This window comes from Protopterus annectens, chromosome 3.part0, assembly GCF_019279795.1.
Source record: "Protopterus annectens isolate FY-2018-M chromosome 3.part0, PAN1.0, whole genome shotgun sequence".
NCBI classification, from domain to species: Eukaryota; Metazoa; Chordata; order Ceratodontiformes; family Protopteridae; genus Protopterus; species Protopterus annectens.
Genome location: NC_056731.1, coordinates 1,709,598,233 through 1,709,626,186, shown reverse-complemented (window position 1 = coordinate 1,709,626,186; position 27,954 = coordinate 1,709,598,233). Strand labels below are relative to the sequence as shown.

The 27,954-nt window shown below is 37.7% G+C and overlaps 1 protein-coding gene across 2 annotated transcripts in view; it reads left to right on the top strand.

Moving 5' to 3' along the window:
• The window catches only part of DCDC2 (doublecortin domain containing 2), a 1,207,165-nt gene that overhangs the window by 1,113,471 nt on the left and 65,740 nt on the right, over nt 1-27,954 (top strand). The window contains exon 10 of one of the 2 annotated variants that reach the window (XM_044065743.1): nt 8,531-8,920. The exons of the other annotated variant lie outside the window; for it this stretch is intronic. Coding sequence (XP_043921678.1) covers nt 8,531-8,920 — 390 coding nt within the window. The remainder of the gene's footprint in view (nt 1-8,530; nt 8,921-27,954) is intronic. 2 annotated transcript variants of the gene reach the window in all.

Sequence of the window (27,954 nt, the reverse complement as noted above, 5' to 3'; positions counted from 1 at the left end):
TCACTAGAAATAGCTTCTGTTGCTTACTTTAAACTAGCCTGAACTGTTTTTTTTCTGATTACTGCATTTATTTTTTAAATCTGCACTTAAAGTTACATTTAGTCGAATTTAATCGAAAGTTTGCTTGTTTGTTTGTTTGTTTAATTTAACTGTGGAGGCTGCCCACTAAAGTGTGCTAGCCTGTGTAACTAATTTATCACTGTCTCTGCATTTTCTGTGTATTTCTACAAAAAAACCAAAAAAACAAAAAAATAATCCTTGTTTTCCCGCCTTTCTTGACTAGTTTAGACCAGTATACAGGCATTGCTGTATTCTGGGCTGTGGTGTAGTTCCTGTGTTGTCCATTACCTTACTTGGATAGAAGGAAGTTTCTTTGCTCACCAGTGGGAGTGGGGAGCCTTGAGCAGTGTACCTGTCCTTGGGGGAAGTGACCTCAGCACAAGAAGCTGTAGTACTTCGTTGTTTGGGACCATTCCTAGCTCTTTGTAGTTCACTGCTTAAATCAGCCTTTGCCGCGGCTTTGGTAGAACCGTGGCAGCGCTAACTTACCGGTTAAACAAGGTTAAACTTGGTTAGAAACTTTTTCTGGCTCTCTGCCAAATTATTGCTCTTCAATTCTTCCCTTAGAACTGTTTCTACTTGCAATCTATTAGCCTATATGCTCGAAAACAAGCACTCCTAAAAGCATTTATACAGGTAAGGACTCTTAAAATAGAAAGTACTTCGTGCCTAAATTCTGTTGAGTACACATCTCCCTAGGTCCTTTCTGACTCAGTTACACAGCAATCTTTTCACTATTTCTAGCATGTCAAGTTAGGTGGCGGCGTCCTCTCCTGTTCAGCTGGTGAATCTGAGATCTTGAGGCAATGTTACAGTTGCCGTAGCACTGAACCCTCTCCTCCTCCCAACAAATACAAATATTTCGCGAGAGATTAGCTATATAGCCAAACAGGTGAGCTCTCTCAATTCAGTACTAGCCAAGACCAGTCGGAGGAGGGTAACCATGCCTGAAACCCAATTACCACATAGAACTATCTACAACAACAAACCAAACACAAGCATACTTTCGAGGCGCTGATTAAAATCTGCGAAACAAGGGCACCAAAGCAGGCCGCGAGCTGTAGCCACCACCGCCTCAAGACGCAGCACCCTCCCTTGCGTTCTGGCGAGAACAAAGTCGGTGTGGCATTCCCACAACCATAAGGCCAGGAGCTTCCTGATTGAGTGTAGCCCAGGCCGGTATGACCCAGCATGCCCCCGACACTTGTATGGCGGAGTCCAGCATCTGCCTCACCACACTGATGTCCCTCACCCAGACTGGATGGGAAAAGGTCACAGTAAGCTGCCTGAAGGGCTAGAATCCAATGATGCCACAGTACAAACACACAATGACTGCTCTTAACTCATTGGTCTTAATTACAGCAAGAATTACAAATATGACTCGTCATTGTACATACCCGGTGTGAGCGACAAGGCGATACCTCCCTGGACTACATGAAAAGAGACATAGAGGAGCTCTCACGGTTGGCGCCTTAGCCCGGTGACATAAACCCTGACCCTGAGCAGCATCTTGCCTCACCAAGAATGATGCCACAGTACAAGACAAAATGATCCCAGTTTTAATAATTGGCTTAATTGCACATGGCTCTAAAAGGGGGATCAATGTCATTCTATGATCTGCTTGGGATGACATGCTTGACAAGCCATGCTGTCAAGGGATGGCTTGCACCTGTCACCCTGGGCTTCCGGATATTGGCCAAGGCTCTTGCCACCCCATAGTGCCTTTTAGGCAAGGCTCAAATGACAAACCTACCTCCCTAGAAAACACAAGTGGAAAAAAACTAAGGGTAATGCTGCTCAATGCCAGAAGTCTAAACCTCAAGATGCACGCCCTCGAAGCCCTCCTCAGTATGGAGAACATCAGTGTCTGTGCAGTGACTGAAACCTGGTTCAAGGCTCCTGAGAGCACCCCAGCACTATCAGGTTTTACCTCATATCATGCTTTCCGGCCCCAAAACTTTGACCTAACCACAAAAGGAGGGGGAGTATCCATTTTCATCAAAGATACCCACACCTCCAGGTTAGTGGCAACACACAAAGCATCGGGGACTATCCAGGTGCAACTAACCATAGGCAAAACTGCCTTACAGTTTGTAGCATGCTACAGACCACCCTCTCAAACTCAGGAACCTCACACAGCCTTCCTGAAGACACTGGAGAGTATGAATGTCTCTCCAAAGCCCCAACACCCTAGCCCAAAGGTTCCTAGAATTCATAAACTCAAATGCAATGGAACAACTAGTCACCATTCCCACAAGAGGAGACAATATACTAGACCTGATCATCACAAACATGGGGACAAAATGCTCCACACCGGAAGTATATCCCTCTTTGGTAAGATCAGACCATAAATTAATCTCACTGGAAATCCACAACCCGCCCCCACCCCCTGCACAAAAGACCACAGTGAAGAACTTCTCAAAAGCAAACTTCACACTTCTTAAGACTGAAGTGGTATCCTTCAAGGCCCCTGGGCCCCTGGGCCAGTGGAAACCACAACACAGACTGCTGAATCCTTTGCAGATGCCTTCTATGGGCACCTTCAAGAATGCATGGATCATGCAATCCCAAATAAAACCAAGACCCATTCCCCCAAAGGCAGGCACCCGGTCTGGTGGACCCCAGCCATAAACAAACTTTACAACAGGAGGAGGAAGCTACTACATGACAGAGCAAAATCCCTAAAAGGGAAGGCGTCTCTGATCAGTACTAGCAAAAAACTACGATCACTCATAAAATCATCCAAGGCCAACTTTGAGAGAAAAATCGCAAAAGACACAAAAGACAATCACAAGGCCTTCTTTAGCTATGTTAGAAACCTGGGTGGAAACTCCCAGATATGCTCAGAGTTAGTCCAAAATGACACAAAATGCACTGAACCCACTGACATTGCCAACATTCTGGCAGACAGGTTCAGTGCAGATTTCTCTTCCCCCTCCCTCCCAAAAGGAGAAATAACTATCCCAGCAGAGTGTAGCCTTCCTAACATCTCAGATGCCCAGGTGAGAGCCGCCCTCTCTAAAGCTAAAAACACAGCATCAATGGGACCGGATGGTGTCCCGGGCTGTGTGCTACATGAACTCCAAGAGGAACTAAACCCACACATAAGGCTGCTGTTTAATCTTAGCCTTACTACAGGATACATACCCAAAGAGTGGCGTACGGCAACAGTGGTCCCACTTCACAAAGGCGGTGCTTCTACAGACCCTAGAAATTACCGCCCCATAAGCTTGATGAGCCTGGTCTGCAAAGCTATGGAGAGGATCATTATGGAACTCATAAACAAAGACATTGGGGACCTACAGACATTGGATCCTACTCAATTTGGCTTTGTCAAGGGCAGATCCTGCCTTTTGAACTTGGTCAACTTTTTTGAAACAGTCACTAAGGCCATTGATGAGGGTAAGGCAGTTCACACAGCCTACCTTGACCTTGCAAAAGCCTTTGACACAATACCCCACTCGGGCATCATAGACAAACTCACCAGCTTAAATGTAAACCCATATGTCACAAGATGGGTTGCAAACTGGCTCAAGGACAGAACCCACAGGGTCAGAGTTGCTGGAGCTATGTCAGACTCTAAGCCAGTCACAAGCGGTGTCCCACAGGGCTCAGTCCTGGGACCCCTCTTGTTTGGCATTTATTTTCCAAGTACAGGCAAACATAGGAGGATTGTGGCTGACAAAGTTCGCAGATGACTGCAAACTGGGTGCCATAATTGATACTCCAGCGGACACAAACATCCTTCAGAGAGGCCTCATAGAAATGGATAATTGGTGCCAGAGCCATGGCCTTAAGCTGAACGTCAAAAAATGTATAGTCATACCCTTTGGGAAAAACAAGGTACCGACAAATTACCACATAGGCGGTAATCCATTAAGTACGGAAGAGGTAATCAGGGACCTAGGGACCCAGGTTGACAGTAACCTCTCATTTGACACTCACATTGCCAAAGTGGTTAGGAAGACCTTCTATATTGCTCACCTTATCATGAAGGGTTTCACATCTAGATCAAGAGAGGTCATTGTGCCCCTGTACTCTTCTCTTATCAGGCCAATGATTGAGTACAATGCCCCATTTGGGATGTATCTCACCCGACACCTGCAGCAGTTGGAAAGACCCCAAAAGTTCCACACCAAGAGGATAAAGGGTCTCAAACATATGTCATATGCTGCCCACCTGAAAAAACTCCAGCTCTATTCAGTCGCATACCGCCTACTCAGAGGTGATCTGTGCCTGACGTACAAGGCCATGTCCAGTCCTGAATTAATGGACATGCTCCACCTCAGAAAATCCAAATCCATCAGAGCCACAAGAACAAGGGACTTAAACATCAACACAGAAATAAATAGGACATGCTGGAGGGACAGATTCATAACCCAGAGGCTCCCTACACTCTGGAACAGAATCCCAGTCCATGTTAGGCAGAGCCCCTCACTGACTCTATTCAAGAGAAATCTCGACGAGTGGATGGGAGATCGTAGGTTTACTCCGGGGGTCATCTCTGTGTCACTACTAGACAGAGGCATAGTAAACTACACCCTAAAAGGGCATAGTATTCTCATCCTAAGGGGTGGTGTAAGCCACATACACTCTGGCTAGGCTTATAAATGCCTTAGGGCAGATAGCCTAGTACGAACCTATGAACCTATGAACCTAAATCCAAAATATTGAAAGTCTATTTGACTGAATGCTTGGCTAGTCAAATTGCAGTTAAATAAAACATCATACAGCCAAAAGCATCAAAAGGAAAACATTAAAAAATAATTTATTATGTTGGGTAAGACCCTATGTAATGCCCTTAAGGGGTGTGTGTTGTGATTTAATAATTATCCTCACCCACCCCCTTATATAAATATCCTTACTCAGCCATAGAGAAAAGAGTAAATATGTTACACATGGAGTCCTCAAAGGAATAGACACAGCTAGAAGCTGCAACAGAATTATTATATGTAGGGAACACCAGTCTTCAGGTAAAGCTCCAGATATTTCTACATTATTTCTAGTTTCTGTTTCTCTGTTGTAGAACTGTGTGTAATTCTGCCAATTTGATTAATTGCAATTTCAAGCAAATGTTCTTTCTTTCAACCATTTGGATTCAGTCAATTCACATTCACCTAAATGGATCTTCACCCTGATGTCCTAGCTCCATAAATTTCTATCTACATATATATATATATATATATATATATATATATATATATATATATATATATGTATATATATATATATATATATATATATATATATATATGTATATATACATATACATACCGATATAAATTTTGTTTTCAGGAAACCTATCAGTTTATTGAACATTCACTTGATTGAATATTATGAATGTCAGGATAAGCAATAAAAAAACAGTTCTGATTTTGGGATGCTGGCATTTCTTTGTGGGTGGTCATGGCACAGCAGGGGAATAGGAATTTTCCGTTTTGCTGCTCTTGTGTGACCACAGCATTGGTATAATTAGCAGGGGAATGTGGGAGGAGCTGTGGGGGGCACTTTAAATACATGCCTTATTGTGTTTTCGATCTAAAATATTGGATAGCTTATGGTGCACAGAGTACTGCTTTCACATTTATATATATATATATATATATATATATATATATATATATATATATATATATATACATACATGCATACATATATATATATATATATATATACGTGTGTTTTCAGACAGACACACACACACACACACACACACACACACACACACACACACACACACACACACACACACACACACACACACACACACACACACGCACACACACAAATATTCTCTTGTTTGGGCAGCATATCAACTGATCTGATGATTTGGGTGTATAATCATTGTTTAACAATGATGTGAAATATGCCCCCCCCCTATTGTGCAGTCTAGGAATTGATATATATATAATTTGAAGGGGTGTGGGGGTTCCACATGGGGGTGCAGGGGGGCTTGTTCCCCTACAACGTAAACAGTGTTTTGTGATTTGTATACTTGAAGTCTATGTCTTGGAGCATGCATGCATGTTTTCCTGTCAGCATTTTGAATTACTTTTTTAACAATTATTGTCATCTCTCTCTCTCTCTACACACATTTGAATATATATATATATATATATATATATATATATACGTGTGTGTATATGTATATATATATATATATATATATATATATATATATGTGGATTCACTTTAGAAGCTCAAATTCCCAAAAACCTGAACTTCATATGGTCGAGACAAAAAAGTCAAACATCGCCGTCACCCCCCCCACTTAAGTATACCAACTCCGAGATCGCGCAACAGTGGGGAAAAGGCAAATCTCCCATTTTGCACTGTATATGGAAGCGAAGAATGGGGGATTCCCCATTTCCTGTCAACATCGCAAAAAAAATGAAAACATTATTTATACACAGAGTGTACAGGGGTCCTTGCCTCTGTGTGTAAGTAATGTTTTAAGGTAAGTAAAGTATTATTTTTTTAATGAGTTACTGAAAGCTCAAGCATATGGTCTCGACCATATGCAATTCAAGCTTTCAGTAATTCGCGTATATGTATTCACACACAAACAAACACACACACACACACACACACACACACACACACACACACACACACACACACACACACACACACACACACACACACACACACACACACACACACACACACAGACACACACACACACACACACACACACACAAACAAACACAGACACACACACTCACACACAAACTACTATGATTTTTAAATAGTACCCACTTTCTATTTTCTTTTTTCTAACCAGAAGTAGTTCTGGATTTGTTATTGCACTAGATTTGTAAACAGATGGTATTATCAGCATACTGTAGCTTTGTTCCCTCTTCTCAACCATATCATCAGTATTAAATAAAACCAAAATTGAATGACTGGCATTATCATCTGACATGCCACCAGAGATGTCTGTTTTGGTTGCTTCTTACTGAATATCATAACTTTGGTTATACCTTTAATGATTATATCACATTGGTAATTGTTAAGGCACTATTTTATATGTATTATCATAAGGAAATACATTTTTATTAACTGAATGTCCTATAATTATTCCATTTTTACATAATTTCCATTCATTGTGGCAATCCTATAATTATTCCGTGTTTGCATACCTTCCCTTCATTGTAGTAATTATTTTATAATTTAGTATCTTTAAATAAGCATAATAAAAATATATTTCAAATATAGTATACCAGTCTCCATTGACTTAAGTATAACACGTCAGTTTTGTATTGTAAATGATGTGATTAAGAATGTCAAACTAAATGTTTTATGTCACTTGTGGTCCAACAACTAAATTCTTTTCAGTAGTGAAAGGCTGGAACCGAAAGGCTGTAGTAGTATTCTCTTGGCAAAGCACTGATCAGCATATTATAAATTTTTTTTTATTTCTAAAGGGAAAAGAGCAATCGCCTGGGATACAAGAGGTAATTATTGTCTGTTTTGAGACATAGTGAACCTGTCAAGGCCAAATCAATAGCAAAATGATAAAACAAGTCCACTTTGTCAAGTTATAGTTAACTCAAGGCTGTAACTCCTTGTTCCCTCAGATACAATATCCTTGGAGTTAATTATTAATAGGGGGTGATGTTGAGGTCTGTACCCATACAAACTGTTTTTTTTTACTTGTACATTTTTTTACTTGCAATTTCATTTGTGTGGTTTTAAAACATGGCCTTTGAAGGAAAAGGCTGCTGTTAAATAAACTATATCAGATTGCTTAAGATATAGTTTAAGATTTATAATAATTATTTAAGAAGAAACTGTTCGACTTTGCTTTTTATTTATTCTGTCAGTTAGCACAGAGGGTTATCCAGTGGGCCAGGGTTTAATTCCTGCTGCACTTAACCATATGTTGTTCCTGGGTGTCCCCTGCAAAATAACTGTGCTCAGTGGGCTTAACTAGTTAACAGATGGGTATTTATTAGGGAATTGGCATAATGGTGAAGGTGCTTACTTCACAGATGCAAAGTTTAGTGTTTGATCCCCATCTCTGGTCAGTGGTTGATTATTGGGTAGGCATTAATAGAGTGCAGACTTTAGCTGGTAGGTAGGCATGTAATAGTCTGTAGAGTGATTCAGATGAAGCTAAATATGTCTAGCGGGTAGGGTGAGTTTGGTATAATCATTAAGATCTGTACCTCACAAACACAAGGTGCATGGTTTGATTACTATCTTGGGTTATTCACTAGGCTTAAGATAGCCCTTCAGGGCAGTTAGCCAAGTATTTACCTATAAACTCATGTACAAATAATAGAATGTTTTTAAATTAATATGCCCCTATTCCTCTTCTTTTGTAATCAGCCTTTTATACATATTAGAGACCTGTAGTTTTGATTATCTGAATTTTAGTAACAAATTATAGAACTTTTCTTATTTCATTTGTCAGTCATTACAAGAACAATTGTTACTCTTGTACTCTTTAATTTCCTGTCAACAGAGGCCAGCAGAAACTGTAGAAGAAAATCTCAGTGAGGAACTCCCTGAAGAAGGGAAGATTAGTAAGGAAGAGGAGAACCTTCAACCTGAAGACACCTCTGTTAATGTACCGAAGGATTTCCACGATAATGAGAAAGACGATTTTCCAGTAAAAGAAATTCCCAGTGATATAATGTTGAATCCTGACATCAGAGATTCTTATGAAGGTTTCAATGAACTCACTGGAGGTTTATATAATGATCAAGAAAAACAAGAAAAGGAGGAAGATGAAGAACAAGATGACCATAATTCATCTGGCTACACAGAAAATGAGCGCAGTGTAGAGCTGGTTAGGCATCAGCAGGAGAATGATTCAGATGAAGCTAAATATGTTTATACAGAAGAACGTGAGGTAATAGTGCATTTCCAAAATGTTGTCGTCATTATAATACACGTGTTCAAAGGTGTATATCAAGCTTCCTTAGAATGAAAGGGATTTATGATACCATTATTAATCCATTAACATGTTCCTTTTTTCTTTGCCTTGTTTATTTCTTTTTTATTTTGTTGTTTTTTTTTTTTATCTGTTTTTCTTTTTTCCCTTAATGAAATGTAATAACTTTGTTTCTAGCTATCACCAGACTGCAGACTACCAAGTGGGATTGGTGTTCAGGAAACTTAGAGGGACAGAAATAAATATAAGGTAACAGAAGTGTCCAGTTTGCTATTACATGCATTTTCTGGAACTGTCAGTGATGCAACAGGTAGCACACTTACCTCTGGTGCAGAAGGCTGTGAGTTATATTATCACACCTGGTACATGTATTGCTGGCACTACCATGCAGTATGAGGGGGTGTTGCACTGCTGAGTGTGTCATCCTTCAGCTAAGACATTAAAATGAGGTCCCATCTTCATGAGTTGATGGTAGCTCAGGGGGATGTAAAAAGTCCCATGGTACCTATTGAAAGAGTAGTGGAAGTTCTCTGATGCCCTAGCCATGGGTCTTCCGTGAAAAGAAGCCACTAGCCTACTGGGACTAATCCGGTCAGCAAAGGATAAATAAAGGTGATAGATATACTAGATCATTACAGTATAGAAACTATATTATTCATCATTTTTATTCTCTCTTTAATCAAGTTTTTTGATATATGTTAAAGTATACTAAGATATTCTTCACGGTGATATTGTATACACCAAGCCAATTAACAAAACATGCACATATGAAAAAATATTTAAATCTATTATAAACATCTTATTTATTTTGTAACTAGTTCCAGAGATGAATATTTGAAAACTATACAGCATGTAAACCAACAACATTTGCCCCTATTGGCTACTAATTAATTATTCCTCTGATTCAGAAAAAAAATATATATATCATCCAGTATACATCTGGTTCAACAATATTTTTTTTTTCATTTACCTGTCGGATCTGATACAGATTAAATTTGGAAGGCTTTACAAATTAGTTGGACTCAATAGTTCTTGGTTTTACTCCTGCCCATAATACCAATAAAATGTATTCAGCTAAAAATAAGCATACTGGAGAAGCCTCTTTGTTGAAAAGCTTTTGCTGCTTCAGGCCTTTCCTTCAGCTTTAGAGGGAGAGTGAAGACTAGCTCCATAGCACCAGTGAACCCCAGCAGAAGTTGGGTGACAACAAACATGCAAGAAAAGCATAATAATCTAGAGGACTGTCTTTTCTTGAAGACAGTGCAAAGGCATGCATAATTAGGTTTCATGATGTCACCACACAGGGATGCTGCTGGTCCTATGGTCACAAAAGATGGAATTCTCATTATCACCAATTTGATGGCAGCCTCTTCATCCCCTCCTGTTAAATAACAACTGGGTGCTGATTGTGGAATTGGTCGGAAATGGGTCTATATTATCTTGCCAAAAGCTGTTTACAGTGAATACGGCAACATCAAACAATAAACCTCAAAATCCCACTAACGCGAATGTGCATATCACAGAATTTTTTCCTAGGGAAAAAATCTGTGTACCAACCAAACACAACAAACCACCTAAATCATTACAAAGTGGTCGCCCCCTCACCCCCCAATTAAATACTCCAACTCTGAGATCGCACTACAGTGAGGTAACGGGCAATTTCACGGCAATGGCCAAGTGATTTTTTTTTTTTTCCCCTAGGAAAGAAATCGGTGACCTGCCTGTTCACGTTAGTGGGATTTCGCATTTTATTGTTCAGTGTTGCCGTATTCACTGTAAACAGCTTTTGGGAAAATAATGTAGACCTGTGGGAAATTAAGTTGAGGACACCATTGTGGCATGAGCAGGCCAGTGTTCAGATGAAAACAATTCATTCTTTAATTAAAGAAAGCTTGCCGTGTTTCTGTCATTTTACTTTTTTCTTTTAGGTCAATTGCATTATAGTATGATTGTCTATTAAATTTAACTGTTCTGTGCTTTCTTCTGAACAAGGAAGCCCATTCATAGTCCATATATAAGCCTTCTGTGTGTTGAATACTGAGACATTATTTATACTTTAATAAGGTGACGAGATGGATTTTCATTAACATGACCATCCTTGTAAAAATCACATGGCTTTCAGGGGTCTACAAACATACATTACATCATTACTATCTTTCTTACTCTTATTATAAGCGTGCAGAAGTTTTAAATGTTTGTTTGTTTGTGCATTTTATTTTGTTATTTTTATTAATGTTTATTTATTTATTTACGTTTGTTAGCCATAAATGCCCAGCAAGGGAAACCAATTTCCAGTGAAGTATGGAAAAAAAGAATCTTCAGTAAAAGAAAGTCAGCAATAATATGGCCCATTAAGTAGGACAAAGAAAAATATAACGAGAGCAAAAAAAAAAAAAAAAAAAACTGGAAAAACATTATATGGAAGCCAAGCTATAAAACTAAAGCTATTTCAGAATAGGTAATACAGTTATTAATTAAGCTACAAACATAGTTCACTGTAAAATGATCTGATAAAATGTTTCAGATAGTTCATAATTCAGTTACGATGGCAATTAATCTGTACAGAATTTGAAAAATAAAGAAATACCTGTTGACCTATACATATCATTTTTAAAATAACTGCATAGAAATTACATTGCCAAAAAATAAGTTCAGAAAATAATTTTAGTAGACAAGTTGATAGGGTAACCAGACTAGGTAGCCGCACAAAAGATAAAAGAAGGGATAAGATTTGAAGTGCAACATGCTTTAAGGGAACTTGATCATTTGAAGTGCGGAATAAAGGTTGAGATGAATATTGACAAATAAAAGTGACTTGAATATTTAACCTTGTTATAAGACTCAGAGACTTTATAGCATTTCAGATTATGATGTATTTCACTCCTAAATGTTTTAGCCTCAGATAGGTACCTCATCTTAAAAGGCAGCTGATGTTTAAGTATTTCATCTTTATTAGAAGTATATGAACAAGTCTTCCCAATGAGGATTTGAATTCTCAGTGAATTGTGCACCAGTTAAGAAAGTTAATTATGAGAGACTGCCTAGGGTATAAAACAATTCTGTGTTATGAGAGACTGCCTAGGTATAAAAAAATTCTGTGTTATGAGAGACTGCCTAGGGTATAAAAAAATTCTGTGTTATGAGACTGCCTAGGGTATAAAAAAATTCTGTGTTATGAGAGATTGCCTGGGATATAAAAAAATTCCGTGGACACAGTATTTTAGTCAAATCAAAGCCAATTGCTTGGTAAATTTCTGAGTCTGTGATGGGAGAAACACTGGTAAGAATGGCCATGATGTCCAGCAGCAGTGAAACAGGCTTCTTTTGTTGCTAGTTTACGCAGGTTTCTGGTGTTAAGAAGGTGTCAGATCAATAAGAAAGTAGACAAAGTATAACGAGGAAGGATAAAAGTATGCATTAGCAGTTGTAACGGGAGAATTTGGGATGTGGAAAAGATTTCCTGTTTGCAGTCTGCCAAGTTTTTGATTAAATTTGGAGACAAGATCAAATACATGTTTATTAACTTTTAACAGTTGTCCATTACATATTTCAGCAATTTCCTTTATTGTAAATCTTCTGTGGTACAATTGAGAGAGGTAATCTTAAGGATACATGAAAACTCAATTTGATGTGATGCAGTGATGGCAACTCCCCATGACAGGACTGGCTATGCTTAGGAGTTAACAGCATGCATTTAGTTTTATTAGTATTAAGGCAAGGACCTGCCTTGCTGAGTCTGTGCTGTAGAGGGTGAGAGTTGCGTTAGAGTTTAGTGCAGACAGCAGAGGGAGTGGAATCTGACAGGCGGATCAGAAAGTCGTGTGTATATTATATCAGTTGTGATTCTCCATGGTGGTGGACCACATCATGTGCAAATATTATAAACAGAGGCAGACTGAAAAAACAGCCATGTCAGTGTCCTGCAGTACTCCAAGGTCAGACATGAGAGACTGGGAAATGAATCTGTTCCATCTTACAGATTGTCTTCTGTGTGCAGGAATAGCTAGTGAACCATTTAGTAGCGATGGTGGAAAGCCCATGTTGAACATATGATTCTGAGGAATTTAGGACAACACACAGTGTCAAAAGCCATTAACAAATTTAAAAAAGAGTGCGTCAATGTTTGCCCAGTGTTAAATTTGTCATAGATACTGTACTTACATTGTCATATAAAGAAGTGCAGCAAAATATTACGCTTTAGTATGAAGAGATGTGACATAAGTGATATTAAGTGTGAGCTGATTTGATATTGAATAAGTTCTTGGCAAATGTGCTTTTCAGTATTTAAGAAAACTGTGAAAGGGGTACAATGGTCAAATACTAAGTTGCAGAACATCCTCCTTTTTGCAAGGGTACACCCAGGACCAGTTCTGTCTGCAGGGAATCTTCTGAGACAGATGATCTAGGGTTACGTTTTGGTATGTGCATGAAGACCTGTGAACTGAGAGAGGGAGCATGGTAAAGTGATCACACCTTTGACTAGAAAAGCTCCAGTCTGGGCACAGCTTTTTGCAGGAACACAAGTTGTGAAATGCATTTTGGAAGTCGTGAACAAGTTGCTCAGCTAGATTGCTACCAAACTATAACTAAATTATACAATGTAAGATCATTTGCATTCAGTAACGAGCACACTGATCCCGCAGCCTAATCAGCGTGCTCATCGTAAATAGAGCATATACCAATAGAATAAAGTCCAGCCACTGAAGGACCATTGAGTGCCCAAGCTTTCTATTGATATATGTTGAGGGACATTGCAAAATAAATGAAAAATCAGGTACATTCTCAAAAGTAAAGACACAGAAATGTAGCTGATTATCCTTCTGTTTCTTTGCTCTCCGTAGTACAATTTAAACAGAAAAAAAAAGCAATGGAGGTTCTGTTTTCTCCATTGCTTCTCCTGCACTGTACTGATGTAATGTGCAAGTGTGGGGACGCAAGTCCCATAAGCATGCTTTGTGCATCAGTAAAGAAGGATAAATGCAGAGGAACCTTTATACAAAGATATTATTTAAGAAGGGTGACTACTTTCTTTTTTTAGATAATGGCATTATATAATAGCAATAATCCACATGATCAAACCACACAAACTGTGAGTAAATCCTAATGTACCCACAGCCAGTCTTGGATTATTGCTTAAATGAATGAGGGTGTATTACTGTGATGTAGAAGAAGAAGTTGATCTACTGTTTTCCACAGCCTCCTAGGGTTAGAGGCATGTGATCACTGTTGGTTAAGGCAATAGTCCTTTTTGCATGTGATAATAGCAGCCTTAAATTTGTTGCATATCTAACTGAATTTAGGATTCACTTCAGAATATAGAATCCCAAAATCTTGAAACCCAAAATATCTAGACCAAAATCTTGAAATTTCAAAACACTGAAAACTCAAAACACCAAATCTCATAATACTGAAAACACACAAGATACCAATACTGACTATATTCCAGCACAAGTACATACAGAAACAATTCAAAGACAAACCATATGACTTTTCTCAAAGAGTAAACAGGGGGGAAAGCCCCCCTGCACCCCCCATGTGGGGGGCTGCACCCCCACACCCCCCTGCTACTTAAATATATCAACTCTGAGATTGCACTTAGTGTAGTGAAGTGCAATCTCAGAGTTTATATATATAAGTAGCAGGAGGGTATGGGATGAGCAGCCCCCCCTGCTTATTGTTGAAGGGTGATATGTTTCTGTATGTATTTGTGCTGGGATATTGTCAGTGCTGTTATCTTGTGTGTTTTCAATATTATGAGATTCAGTGTTTTCAGTTTTCAGTGTTTTAAAATTTCAAGATTTTGGTCTCGATATTTTGGGTTTCAAGAATTTGGTATTCTATATTATGAAGTGAATCCCTAAATTTATTATAGGTTTCTAAATTAATACTAGGCTAACTGCCCTTGTGGGCCATTTTAAGCTTAGCCAAATAACCCATCTGAGAATCAAACCCTGCACCTTGTGTCTATAAGCTAAACAATGTAACCATTATGCCAACCTCCCACCCCAAGGTAATTACCCAGTTTAGTCTTGTGCTAGACAATCCACAGGTGGTCACTATGTGACATTAAAGTTTTGTACTTGTAATAATTTAGGGTAGATTAATTGCTATGACATGCCTTTTTGCAGGGAAACCATGAGTTAGGCTGATAGAAGGGCTTGGTTAATGTAGTCCAATGTATCATCCAGAGGTAGTCTGAATAACATAAGCAGTCCATGATTTTCAACTTGATACTGAAAGCAGTATGAATAGCATGTAGATTGCTGGCTGTTTCCATACATCAGACTTGTGCAGGTGTTCACTGACCATGTCTGATGTTACACCAGAAGAAACAGCATTCTGTATTCACAAGGATCCAGTCTAAGGTTTTTTCACATCTAGAGCATTTGTCAGTCCTTGTCCTTGTTGTTAGCTACATGATCTGGTTGCAACCACAGAACTAGGGTGATGAATGGTTGCTGTTGTCCATAGTGTGCTTCCAGTCTATATGTTAACCAGAATGATAACTTCGGGATAAATGTTAGATGAGGACTTGTGAAAAGATACATCTACGATGCCTTCATCTGTACCAGGAGAAATAAATCTGCAGGCTACAAAATGACGTTTTTTACTTAGTTAATCCTGATGTGCACCAAGCTGAATATTTTTTATGGATACATAAATTATGATTTCACTAGATAGCAATTAATGTTATTTTTTATAGATGACAGCATCTCCCATGGTACTTTTATGGCATTGATCTACCCTGGATATTTCATGCTCAGGCAAATAAAACTTAGATTCTTTGCAACAGACTTCAACCAGATGTCAGACATACTGAATATATTGTGTTGATACAGATTGATTCCAGTAGTGAGAAAACGGTTTTCATTTCTTGTGCACCCTCATTCATATTATTAATTTTCAGACCAGTAACATATAACCAGGTAGCAACTGATGGGTCCATGGTAATATTATTTACTACTGGACCAGGGTTGGGCTGATTATCTCCAGATAAAAGTTGTGAAACCTGACAGCATACATAAGGATGTTGGAGTACAAGGTATTTAAATTTTCCTCTTAAGGTCAATAGCCTGGTGAATACCTGTAAACCTATGAACTGATAATGCTGTGTTCATTTATTTGTATTACAAAATTTGCTTGACAACTCCTCTGCTGATTATAATGAAAAAGAGTAAATTAAAAGAACAGGCTCAGTGTGATGATAGACCATTGTGTGGATATTAAAAGTACAGTGATAGTGAACACTGCTGCTGCAGAAGGATAAAGTAAAGGCATAAACGCTTATTATTAATAATATTAGAAGGCAGATGAAGAATGGCCTTGGCACTGTGTACCATTGACTGGCTGTAGGATAAAATTGGACTGAAGCAGCTGTAGAGGGTAGAAGCACAGCAGGTGGATTTGGGAACGTGGCTCAAGTTGAGGGTGGTTTGGAATATATAACTTTAAAAGTAAATTAGTTAGCTGCAGTGATTGGCAAGTCATTTGTTCCACAGAGGTTCTGAGGATTCAGTTTCATCACATCTTGTCTCTTTGTGATATTATTTAAGCTTCCTGAGATTATATGCTGACATTGTGGAGAAAATATCTGCCAGAACTGAAGAAAAAGATATGAAGAACTTAAGAAGTATATTTTTTGTCAGGAGTTTCTGTATTTAGAAATATAGAAGTAGAATTTTCAGTGTTAAATGTGGCCTAGTGACAGCCAACTTGATTTCTTTCATTGCAAGAAAACTTGGCTGAAAATTAGAAACAATGGAATCGATGACTTCATTTGTCCCTCACTGCATGTGGATAGCAGAAAAGTGTGTGTGTGTGTGTGTGTGTGTGTGTGTGTGTGTGTGTGTGTGTGTGTGTGTGTTTGTATGTGAGTGAGTGTGTGCGCATGGCCTTCATGGATGTTTCAGGAGACAAACACATAAAGACATTTATTATTTTACTTTCCTTTACATGAAAACAGATAAAACAGCAGATGAATTCAATATTTTTTGTCAGCCATGAAATAATTTACCATGTATTGGATATTGCTGTTTACGAAGGTACAACTTCCTACAGAGACTACAGATGCATACAGTATGGAGCTGAAGAACAGAGACAAAGACATTTGAGTCTGGCATGATTTGTAACTGAGTGATTTTTTGATAACATAATAAGTTTTGGTATATAAAACAATAAAAGAAGTTAAAATTAAATGATAAAACAAATGACAGGATTTTAAGAGAATTCGATCTGACCTTATCATGGACATGGTTGTTTGCAGAGTAAATTAAATTATTTGCACATTAAAATAATTTACTGATGATAATGATGCACGTAAAATACGATCAAACAATAAGAAAATGAGAATTAGGTACAGGAATTGTGTAAAAGTGATGGATACGTGAAAGAATGACATGAAGCAGTGCAGAGTAACAAAGAAATGATCATAGATGGAAACCAGAGAAAACACCTTATTGTTCAAATTCAAAGCTTGCAGCTGGTGACATGAAAGCTTTAGAAGTTATGCTAGAAAAGAACTTTATGCAAGTATGTGTAGAGGAAAATTTTTTTAAAAACAATATTAATACTGGTAAATAGAAATATGAAAATTAATTGACTGTTGGTACTTAGTACTGAATAGATGTAATACATTGAAGTCTGGAAATTCATCAGAGAATGGATAAGACGTGTACAGATCAGATTATTGGAAATAAACACTAATAGTACACAGAATGTGGTATATAATTTAGATAGAGAGAAGAGTGTGATATCTTGTCAAAGAATAGATTTAAAGCTACATAGTTAGAAACACTCAGTAGACAGGTGGTTGTATGAATTGTTAAATTATTTTTAACAACAGAACAACACCTTTAGGTAAAAATTTATTGACATGGTAGCACAAAAATGTTGGTTTTTTTACTTGTTACCCATAAAGAAGCACATTTCTCTAAAATTCTGGATTGCTTGTCCTGTTATAGATGTGGGAAGAACAGGAATTCACAATGTGAAGGTAAAGATTATCTGTGTTCAAAATCATCCACAGTATATTAGAAATGTTTCAGATACTCTGCAAAGCCATACCCTTAGCATTCTTGGTGACTATGCCTATTTATTTATAGGCTTAAGAAGCTTGCCAGGAAATCACATGCAAATAAATTTTGATGTAATGCCAGTTATTTGTGTGTCCAGGAAAGGAACTATAAGTAAATAAAGCTGGATGGGAACTAAAGCAAATAAAACCCTAAATACCATTAAGAAGCCACTAGAACTGACAGACTTGGTGAATAACATTTATCATTCTTTTCAAGAAAACAAAATTCACCTGACAAGGGTTAAAGTGTTGCAGAATATGGGGAATTTCATAGACCAAGAAGAGGTACAAGTGCAGAGTGCTAAAAAGAAAATAAGTAAGTACCCGGATGATATGATTGAGTTTAGAAAGACTGCTGTTAAGCAATTGTATTTTAATAATATCTACAGAGGATAGAAATTTCAAGCACAATGACTTAGGCAACAGAAAGCTGAAAGGGTTATTGCTAAACTTATGAATCCTATAACAAGAAAGATAACTAGAGATCATGTAAAGGTATTAGAGATAGCTTGGAAGTTTTATGAAAATTTGCGCAGGGAAATCAAGAAAAAGCACAAATGGAAATATTTATGGGAGACTTAAATATGCCAGGGTTAGAGGTAGATGAGTCTCTACAGTTAATAGTTAAGAAAGGTGGGGAAGAGATCAGATAAAAACAGTGATGTATAACTGCAGGACAGTCTCAATGAATAAATGGTATTATGGTGGAAGTTTGGAAGCTAAGAGGGAAGAAAGTGATAAAGATCTGGAAGATTTTGTTTAATAGCATTTTAAAAGGAAGGCAGACACCAACATGCTGGAAAAAAAGCTATGGTAAGTGTCATACCTAAAGACAGTAAAGACCCATCAGTCCTAGCTCTGTGTAGGCCCATTTCAATTTTAAACAATGACTATAAAGGCATAAAGTGAGGCATAAAGTATTTGTCTCTAATGGCTAAAAAGAATTGATACATATGGATCACTGTGGCTTTGTGGAGGGGAAACAAACATTTAACAACATTAATAGAATAATGATGATCCAGCGGGAAGCAGAATGTAAAAACTACTGTTGTTAATGGGTCTTGTTGCAAACAAAACATTTGACAGAGTAAGCTGGCATTTCATGAGCAGGACAATGGAAGCATTCACATTCCCTGATACAATAAGCAGGATATATGAGGGATTGAAGGCAAAAATCAAAGTGAGACGTTTCATCTCTGATAAGTTTTCTCTGAACAGATGAATGAGGTAAGGGGTGTCCTCTTTCCCCTTTGTTATTTGCATCATATTTAGAACCATTGGGAATAAAAATAGGAGACTCAAAAATGTTATCTGGTAGGTGAAGAGGGCAAGAGTCAAGTAGGATAAATTGACCCTTTCAGTAGAACAAGGTGTTTTGAGATTACCTGATTTGAAGGGATATTTCAGAGCTATACAGTTAAGTCTTTTATACATAACAGAAGCAGAAAGCTACAATTCAAAGTGGAAATGGATGATGATGTAGCCGGGGGGGGGGGGTAACGAGAGTGGGATTTTGAATGTAGATCCTTATGGAGAATAACAACAGTCATATTGAATATTATACTCATAAAGAGGCAGAAAGTGTTCTAAGAACTAAACCAGTACAGGAATGGAGAAAGGAGAATTTGCCAATAGGGAAGACTGGAATTAGGGGTATAGGGCATAAGCAACAGAGGGCTGGAATTTATTGGAGGGAGCTGGCAAATGAACCAAGGTATTAGGAACAAATAATTGGAGAGGGAAAGGTAATGGAATGGAAAGAGGCCGAAATGACATTTGGACTGCAGGCTAGAGACTGCCTTCCCTGTTAGGGACTGATGTCAGAGTATAGGCAAAAAGAAAGGGGTATGGGAATCATAAGTGAAAGACGTGCATTGGTTGAGTTTTTATTTGAATCTGGAACAGAAGCTGCTATTAAAAATGGATAATTAGTAGGGCATATAAAATATTGCACAATAACTATAGGAATCAATCAGAGGGGGTCAGGGAAGATTAGGAAGAGAGATTAGATACACAATTCACAAATAAACAATTGGAGGACATATGGTTAGTTCCCAAATATGCAGCATAGTCTAGAAGATTTAGGATATTTGCTTGGAAGTGTTTGCATAGGTTTTATACCCCAAACAGACTGCAAAAAAAAAAAATTCCTCAGATGGATGGCAAATGTTGTAGGTATGATGGGGGAAGAAGGAGATAGCTGGGAACATATGTTTTCAGAATGAATTAGCAGACTTTAAAATTCCCTACAGAGTACTCTGTCAGGAATAGTGAACAAGCAAATTAGTGCAGCTAAGGATTTTTTCTTTGAGCTGGGATTCAGAATTTGAATTTGCTAGACATTGTAAAGCTTTGTTAAGTTTAATTCTGTTGGCTGCCAAAAAGCAATTACTAGAAAATGGAAATCAAAGTCTAAACCAACTGTGGTTGAAGTAGTGAATATCATAATGGAGATAAAAGAACAGGAAGTGGAATCTTTAGAAGAGGATAGGAGCAAGTAACACAGAAAAATGGTAATTGTGGGAGCAATAAATGCAGAAAAATGTTTTGCAGGAGGATTGAGGTTTAAGGTAAGGCAGGAACTGAACAATGCATGTAATGTTGGATTGATTATATTATATAGAAGAATTTATGTAATGTATAATGTTTGTAAATGTGAACTTGTTAATATGGTTTGTTTACTTTTATAGAAATGTAAGTTTGCCTGTGTCACAAGTGATAATTCAATAAAAGTGTTAAAAAAAGAAAACAAGTCAAATTTTTCCTTGTCAGCATAATCTCACTACTAGTTGGAATTGAAGATTTGGCTTTAAGAATGACAAATGCTAACTTTGCTTCTTGACTAGCTGCAAAACAATATTTCTTGCAGATAAAGCAATGTCAAGAAAGCTCCAAATTATGTGCATTTCGTATTCCATTGTGACAGTACAGGTTCTTCAGACTTTTGTTTCTTATTTCATCAGCATTAGAAGTATTCCAAGAAGCTATTGTCCCAGTAACTTAAGACTTTTAACTCATTCACTCCAATGGAGCTCAGGATGTTTGTACTGTAACTTCCAATGGGTGGAGTTTATGCCTTTTGACAGAATCAAATTATGTCCTCACATTTCAAACAAATGTTCATATTTCTTTAACCACAGGGATTATAAAAGAATGGCAAACTCTTCAGCACAAACTGTTTTTATAGTGGCAGTATTCTTTAAGTTCTAGGTCTTAAACCAAATTTATAAGCCACAGTAAACAAAGTAACTATTACATTTGTAATATTTTGTAAACAACTTACAATATCAGCAACCACTCAAGTTACTCACATACTATCAGCAGCATTTTATTCATCTAGCTGAAAGCTTTCATATGAGGCTAAGGAGTTAATGTCTGTTTTAGTTGGTTGCTAAGATATTTGGAAAAATGTGAAAATTATAGCTGTATAAATTAATATAATAAAACAACAGTAGTCTCAGCTCTACCTTAAAAAAAAAATTATTTTACACAATTTTTTCTTTCTCTAGGCTCCAGCCAAGCCTTTACAGTAAAGTAAACAGTAAAACTCATAAAACACTTGCAATATATACAAAAACAGTTAATATATATTTACTTGTACTAGACAGAGGTCAAATATTAATGCAGTTGAGTTTGACATTGTGTAAGCTTTAAGATGAAATCTTTTAAAAACTTGTACATAGCACGGTTTTCAGTTACCATAAATCAGCGTTCAAATATATCAGTGTGAATACTGTTTCTTTTTTTTACTTCTACAATTGCCACAGAGATTTAAAACTGTTATTTTAAATTTTACAGCAAAAGCACTGACAGCCATTTGCTAAAGAAAAGTGAACAGTCTCACACTGAAACAGACGTAGCATGCGCAATAGTAAACAACACTTCCCTTGAAACTCACATTTGTTTCAATGTATCTGCCAGTCAATTAATTAAAAAGAAGTGTTGGTACTTGTAGTAAAACAGCGTATAGTGAAGCATTAATTAGTGTGCATGTGAAGGGTCCAAGAATTCAAACGACAAATGTGTAATGCATTTGCTAACAGTTTGGGACAGCCCACTGGATGCAGTTGTCTCTTTTCATGGGCAGCATAGGAGCACTGGCTGGTGAAGTGGCTTGATTAGAGTCACACAATAGGACAAATGATGGCTGATGGACTCAAGCCCTGCAGCTCATAGTTGTATTTATCTGGACTAAGTACCAGATAGACTATTGTACTCCAACACAGTACATTTTCAGACCCATGTGCCTGCAAAAAAGCAAGGATAATTAAAATGTATTCACCATTAAAATATTAACATTAAACCTATAGACCTCATGTTGTCCAGTTTGTTCACCACCAAATAATAATACTGTCAACATCAACAAAACAAGGAAACCAAAGATTGTACCCAAAGTACATGACTCATATAATGATGTTCCTCTTCTCTGTAATGAATTCTTTCCTTTACACCATTATTATTGTGGGATACAGGAATCAAGTATTTGTACACACTCTTACAACCATGAATTACAGCCAATTGCTTTGCTTTACACCTCAGATATCTGTGTTTGAACAAGTGAATGAATACATTCATAATTAATGGGCCAGAAATGTAGCTCAGCTCTCTGCTATCAAAACCATACAGTAGAACCCATTGCAATTCCCCACTTTATTAACTTTGTTCAAATCTGAGACAGAGACTGAACAATATGTAACACATTTTAAATGATTCTCTATATACTTATAATATTGCTGGAATAAAAAAAAGCTGCTTTAGCATGCATTTTCTGAAGGAACCAAAATCTGAAACTCTTATCTGTCATTATTTAATGACTGCAATTCACAACAATTTGCCAGACATCTACAGATTTCACAACAAATGCATAAACATACCTGTCAACCTCTTTGCTCAGGAATTCTGGACAAAGAAAAAAATAATGAGGGGACAAAGGCACAGATTTTAAATACCATTTTGTATCTATTTACTAACTAGATAAGCTCACTTGACAAAGTGTCCCTTTTAAGGGATGACACAGGAACACTGTCTGAGTAACCTGCTCAAAGGCACACAGTAGACAGTTGTAGGCGGAACGATTCAAGCCCTGTACTTTAGTCTACAAGAAGCTGCTTGTTAATAGTTCAGTGGTTCATAGAATTATACTAGGCTATTGGCCTGGAGGCCTTTATAAGCCTAGCCAAGAATTTCACCCATGTTCCCACAAAGTCAGCACCTGCTTTCCCTGTCCAGCAGGGACACAGGTGGGATCCCGGGGGTATATTTTCTGTTTCCCATTCAGTCATCCAGGTTGCTCTTAGAGGGCTAGTGAAGTACTCTGCTTGACATGGAGAGGAAGTCTGTTCCACAGATGGGGGAGTCACTGGGATGCAAATCTGTCCCACCAACAAGTTTTATTAATGTCACAGACAAGGTTGAGACCATGCATGTGGGTTGCATGAGTGGAACTTGATTTATGGATATCCAGCAACTTCATCAAGGCTGAGTCTGAGACGGCCTTGTATGCCAGACACAGGTCACTTCTGAGCAGTCTGTACGAGACTGAGTAGATAGCCAGGGCTTTTAGCCTATCTGTATAGGATAGGTGTTTGAGACCCTGGATTTTCCTGGTCATGAAAAATGATTGACCAATGCACATACATAGGCCTGTTGGGCATGTGTATGATGCTGTATGTGTAATATCTACACACACACACACACACACACACACACACACACACACACACACACACACACACACACACACACACACACACACACACACACACTGATGTGAGATTAGAACCCCAACCTACCTACTAATACATGCTGCAGCTCACTGTACTAGTTAAATGTGCCAGTGGTAACAATTTCAGAGATGTAACTGCCAGACAAATCTAATTAACTTGAAATGTATTTTCTGAACAACAGCTATGAAACTCTAAGGACTAGCATCGTTGACGGACTGTCATCCTCAATGAGTTATCAGAAAATTAAGGTGCTAAGGAACGCCTGACAGTGACTGCCAATATTTTGTGTTGAAACTCTTAAGGAGATTTTTCCTGTAGTCAGGGTACAAGGTTTGATTCTTTCCATTTGCCTTCCGTGTCACTTTGAGCAAGTCAATTAACCAGACAGTGCTCCTGGGACTTGATAAATAAAAAATATTGGGGGTAATTCAATAAAACTTGCATAATCTTTTCCCCATGTCCACATCACAGCAGAGAGGAAGATTTTAAATTTGGTTAGCACCTTATAGAGGTGCACATCCCCCGGGAAATCATGATGGCCCTCTGGACACCATGTAAACATCATGGCATGCTAATCGGCTGCATAAGCCTCTGCTGTTCCCCAGGTGGTGCCTTCATTTCTACATGAGTACAATCTATGGCACCCAGTACTGCAGGGTAGTGTGTTACCTGCTACAACTGTTGCACTTGTCTGGCATCTCCTCAGAACTATGGGGAAAATATATGTGCTCACTGGCTGGTAAGGGCTACACATACCTTAGTCTCCACTAGCTTCGGTTCCCCGTGGTTGGCTCTGGCTCTGAGTTGAAAAGAGTTTTCAGATGTTGTAGAGTTTCTGTACTATGTTCCTGTCCAGCCTGTAGCACTCTACAATTCCAGGTCATGTAGGTTGTGATAAGTTAAACGTGGCCTGACGACCTTTCTCCTTATTGGCCTAGGCCTATTGGAAGCAGAAATAGCATGGGCTTCAGCCTTTTGCATATACAAATGGATTAAAGCAGCAGCAGGCCGTAACATTCTGTATGTATAGACTTTCCGTGTCTGAATTCAAAAGTTTTGACATCTGCAGGAGAAATCATCATGGAGTTTACATGGATACTTTATAGCTTGTATCTAGCTCCACTGTGTTGGATTGGTTGATTAGCATGCAAGACAGCTGCTTATGCTGTAATTTGCATGTTTGAAACACAGACAAACACAGGTGCAAGCCATTAATAATCTACACCATTATAAAAAAACAAACATTAGCTAGCTAAAATTATGGTGAGGAGAGTTGTATATATTTGGAAGACTGCAAAGATGTTTTTCTTCAGGGTAATTCTGTACAGAGGAGTACAGAACTTCAGAAGGCATGCTCCCATTTTGTCAGCTACATACTGCATATGCTGGAATGTATGTAAGACTAGTGTGAAGCAAAGGCTTTTACACCATTATCTGTATGCCTTAGTTAGAAGTGTACTGATGGCATGGGCCTGTCTGTCAAGCCATTTCAGAGGTATACATGAATGACAATACATGAAAATGGAATGCTGTTTGATAAATATGTACAAATGTGTCAGGGCCAGGTCCTTTGATAGCAGTTTTAACATTTCAAAGATGTTTTGTTAGAAAAATGGACCATTTGCCTGTTCTTATTTGGGGGACAAGGATGAGTTACTGTTATAGCACAAACCAGAATGGGCTGCTGTTTATAAAGGGGCAAAGGTGACTTAACTGTTTTGGCACAAACAAGGATATGTTGCTCCTTTTACTCTTCTTGTTTTGCATCCTGCCTGTTGTCAGTATTTCACATCTCTGGACTGCTTTATGTTTTTCCAGTGGGTAATACTGACTGGCTACCTTTTCTGTTTTATCTGGAAACAGTTATTCTGTAGTTATGTGAAACTTATGTGTATTATACCTCTGTTTTCTGTTAGGACACCTACAAGTATATCACGCAGGTGTGTCAATCTAGGCAGACCCCCCCCCCCATAATGATACTGAAAATCAAGTCATAGTTGATGGGTTTTTGCAACATGTTGCTTTTCTCCTGGAAGAGGACAGGGAGATATGGCCCATAGGATGCAAATATGGCAACAGACTGCTCATGATGTCAGTGCCGTGGGCGGCCACAACAGAATATATGAACAGGTGCATCACAGGGCATGATATGATAACATCTTCAAGGAGGTGAGCAGCTGCAGTGGGCCATAACCAAATGATTACCAGCATAGGGCCTGCTAGGAACCACCATTAACCTCCATTGAAGAGTTACTGACCAGTCTGACAGATTCAGACAGATCCCAGAGCAGTGTAGTACAGCATGTCCTGAATGTGGACGCAACACCTTCAAAGATAACAAGCACGTCCCAGGAGGAGCTTCCAGGTAAGTTTTGATATCTCAGCAATTGTATACTGTTGTTTAGTAAAACAACTCAAATGAGTAAGTGAATTATGTATCAACATGCCTTGTTTTGGGTGGAGAATTGAAGATTGTGACAGTTATAACCTTACTTTGGAGATGTCAGCCATGTTCTTGTTCAAAGTACTGTTAATGCAAATATACAGGGGTAAATGTATTTACCCCCCTGTGTTACTGTTAATTGTTCCAGCATATAAATATGAAAAGTTACTGCTCAGGGTCAAACCAGGCTGTCGTCAATTCAGGTATAACATACACAAAATAAATCCAAGTATGGGATACACGAAATAAGTCTCTTCAGACCTTCTGTTAAGTAAAAACGTCTATTCAGACCTCCATATATAAAGAAGCAAATCCAGGCTCAAGAAATAAAAGTAGGAATTCCTTTTATTAGTAACAAGTCCAGTAAGCGCTTTCGCTATGTAGCTTTATCAAACCTTTACAGACAGGCACTAAAAAATCCTTATTATATAGTCTCATCAATTCCTTAATAAAACAATTAGGCAATTAACTAATAAACATTTAAAAAGACATCCATACAAGATGTATGTAGAGCGCTATAAAGTTTGTTTCTTAACAAATAGTTCAAAACATAATATTTAATAGAAAAATTTTTTATCAAATTCTTGACAAAAAAACTCACATCATTCTGGATATCTTACCAAAAATCTTAAAACATTCAAAATAAATTGATAAAAATATATATAGTAATAAATACTTAGAAACATGATACATTCATTTATACTTAATTTTCCTGTTTTTAAGTGCAGGTTTCAATGGAACTCTTATCATTAAGCCCAGGAAAAACATGGGCTTGTAACCTAATAATTCAACTTGTTTCTGCTTGTTCAGTATAATTTTTCAAGTCACCTCCTCTAATATTAGGTGAATTAACATGTATTACTGAACATTTAAAAGAATGTGTAACATTATTCTGTAAAATGTGCTTAGAGAGTGCATTAATCTCAGACTTAATACGAATTTGATAGAGGTGCTCCTGTACTCTTTCTTTTAATGTTCTGTCAGTTTTACCGACATAAAATGCGGTACAGAAAGTACAGATGGCAATATATACCACATGTTTAGTATCACAGTTAGCATTAATATTAAAAGTAAACACTTGACTTGTTACAGGAAGCACGAACATATTAATATTAGATATGTGGCAACAAAAATTATATTTATTGCATGGTTGGGTGCCACTATAGGTTACAAATTCTGGTAGCTGCACATAATTAGGAAAACACAATGGCCTGTGTAAATTCTTCTTATTTTTAAAAACAAAATGTGGATATTCTCCCACCAACTTCTTAATCTCTGGATTAATTACTAATATATCCCAGTGCTTAAAATTTATTTCTTTAATTGATTGAATATCTTGAGTAAAGAATAAAGCTATTTTTTGTGTTTTATTCATATTTTCAGGGACGTTTACTCTATCAACTCTGTAGACTTCTTTCCCTTCGTCTGAGAAAATGGGACATGCTCTATCTATTCTAATATCTTTTGTATATAAGAACCCTTTCTCTATTTCCGCTGATTTATAATTCCTTACATGCAGTCTTTCACTTAAATCACTCAATTCTCCTTCAAAGTCATTCTGTGAGGGGTTCAGTCTCGATGCTCTGATAGCTTGTCCTTTAATAATATTTGAAAAAATATAATTAAGGTGCATACTATCCCTATGCAACAATGTATTTTTGTAACAGGATTTCCTATGTACTCCTGTATTCATTTTGCCATTTTCTAATCGCCAAATAGATATATCTAAAAATGTAATGCTATTCTTAGA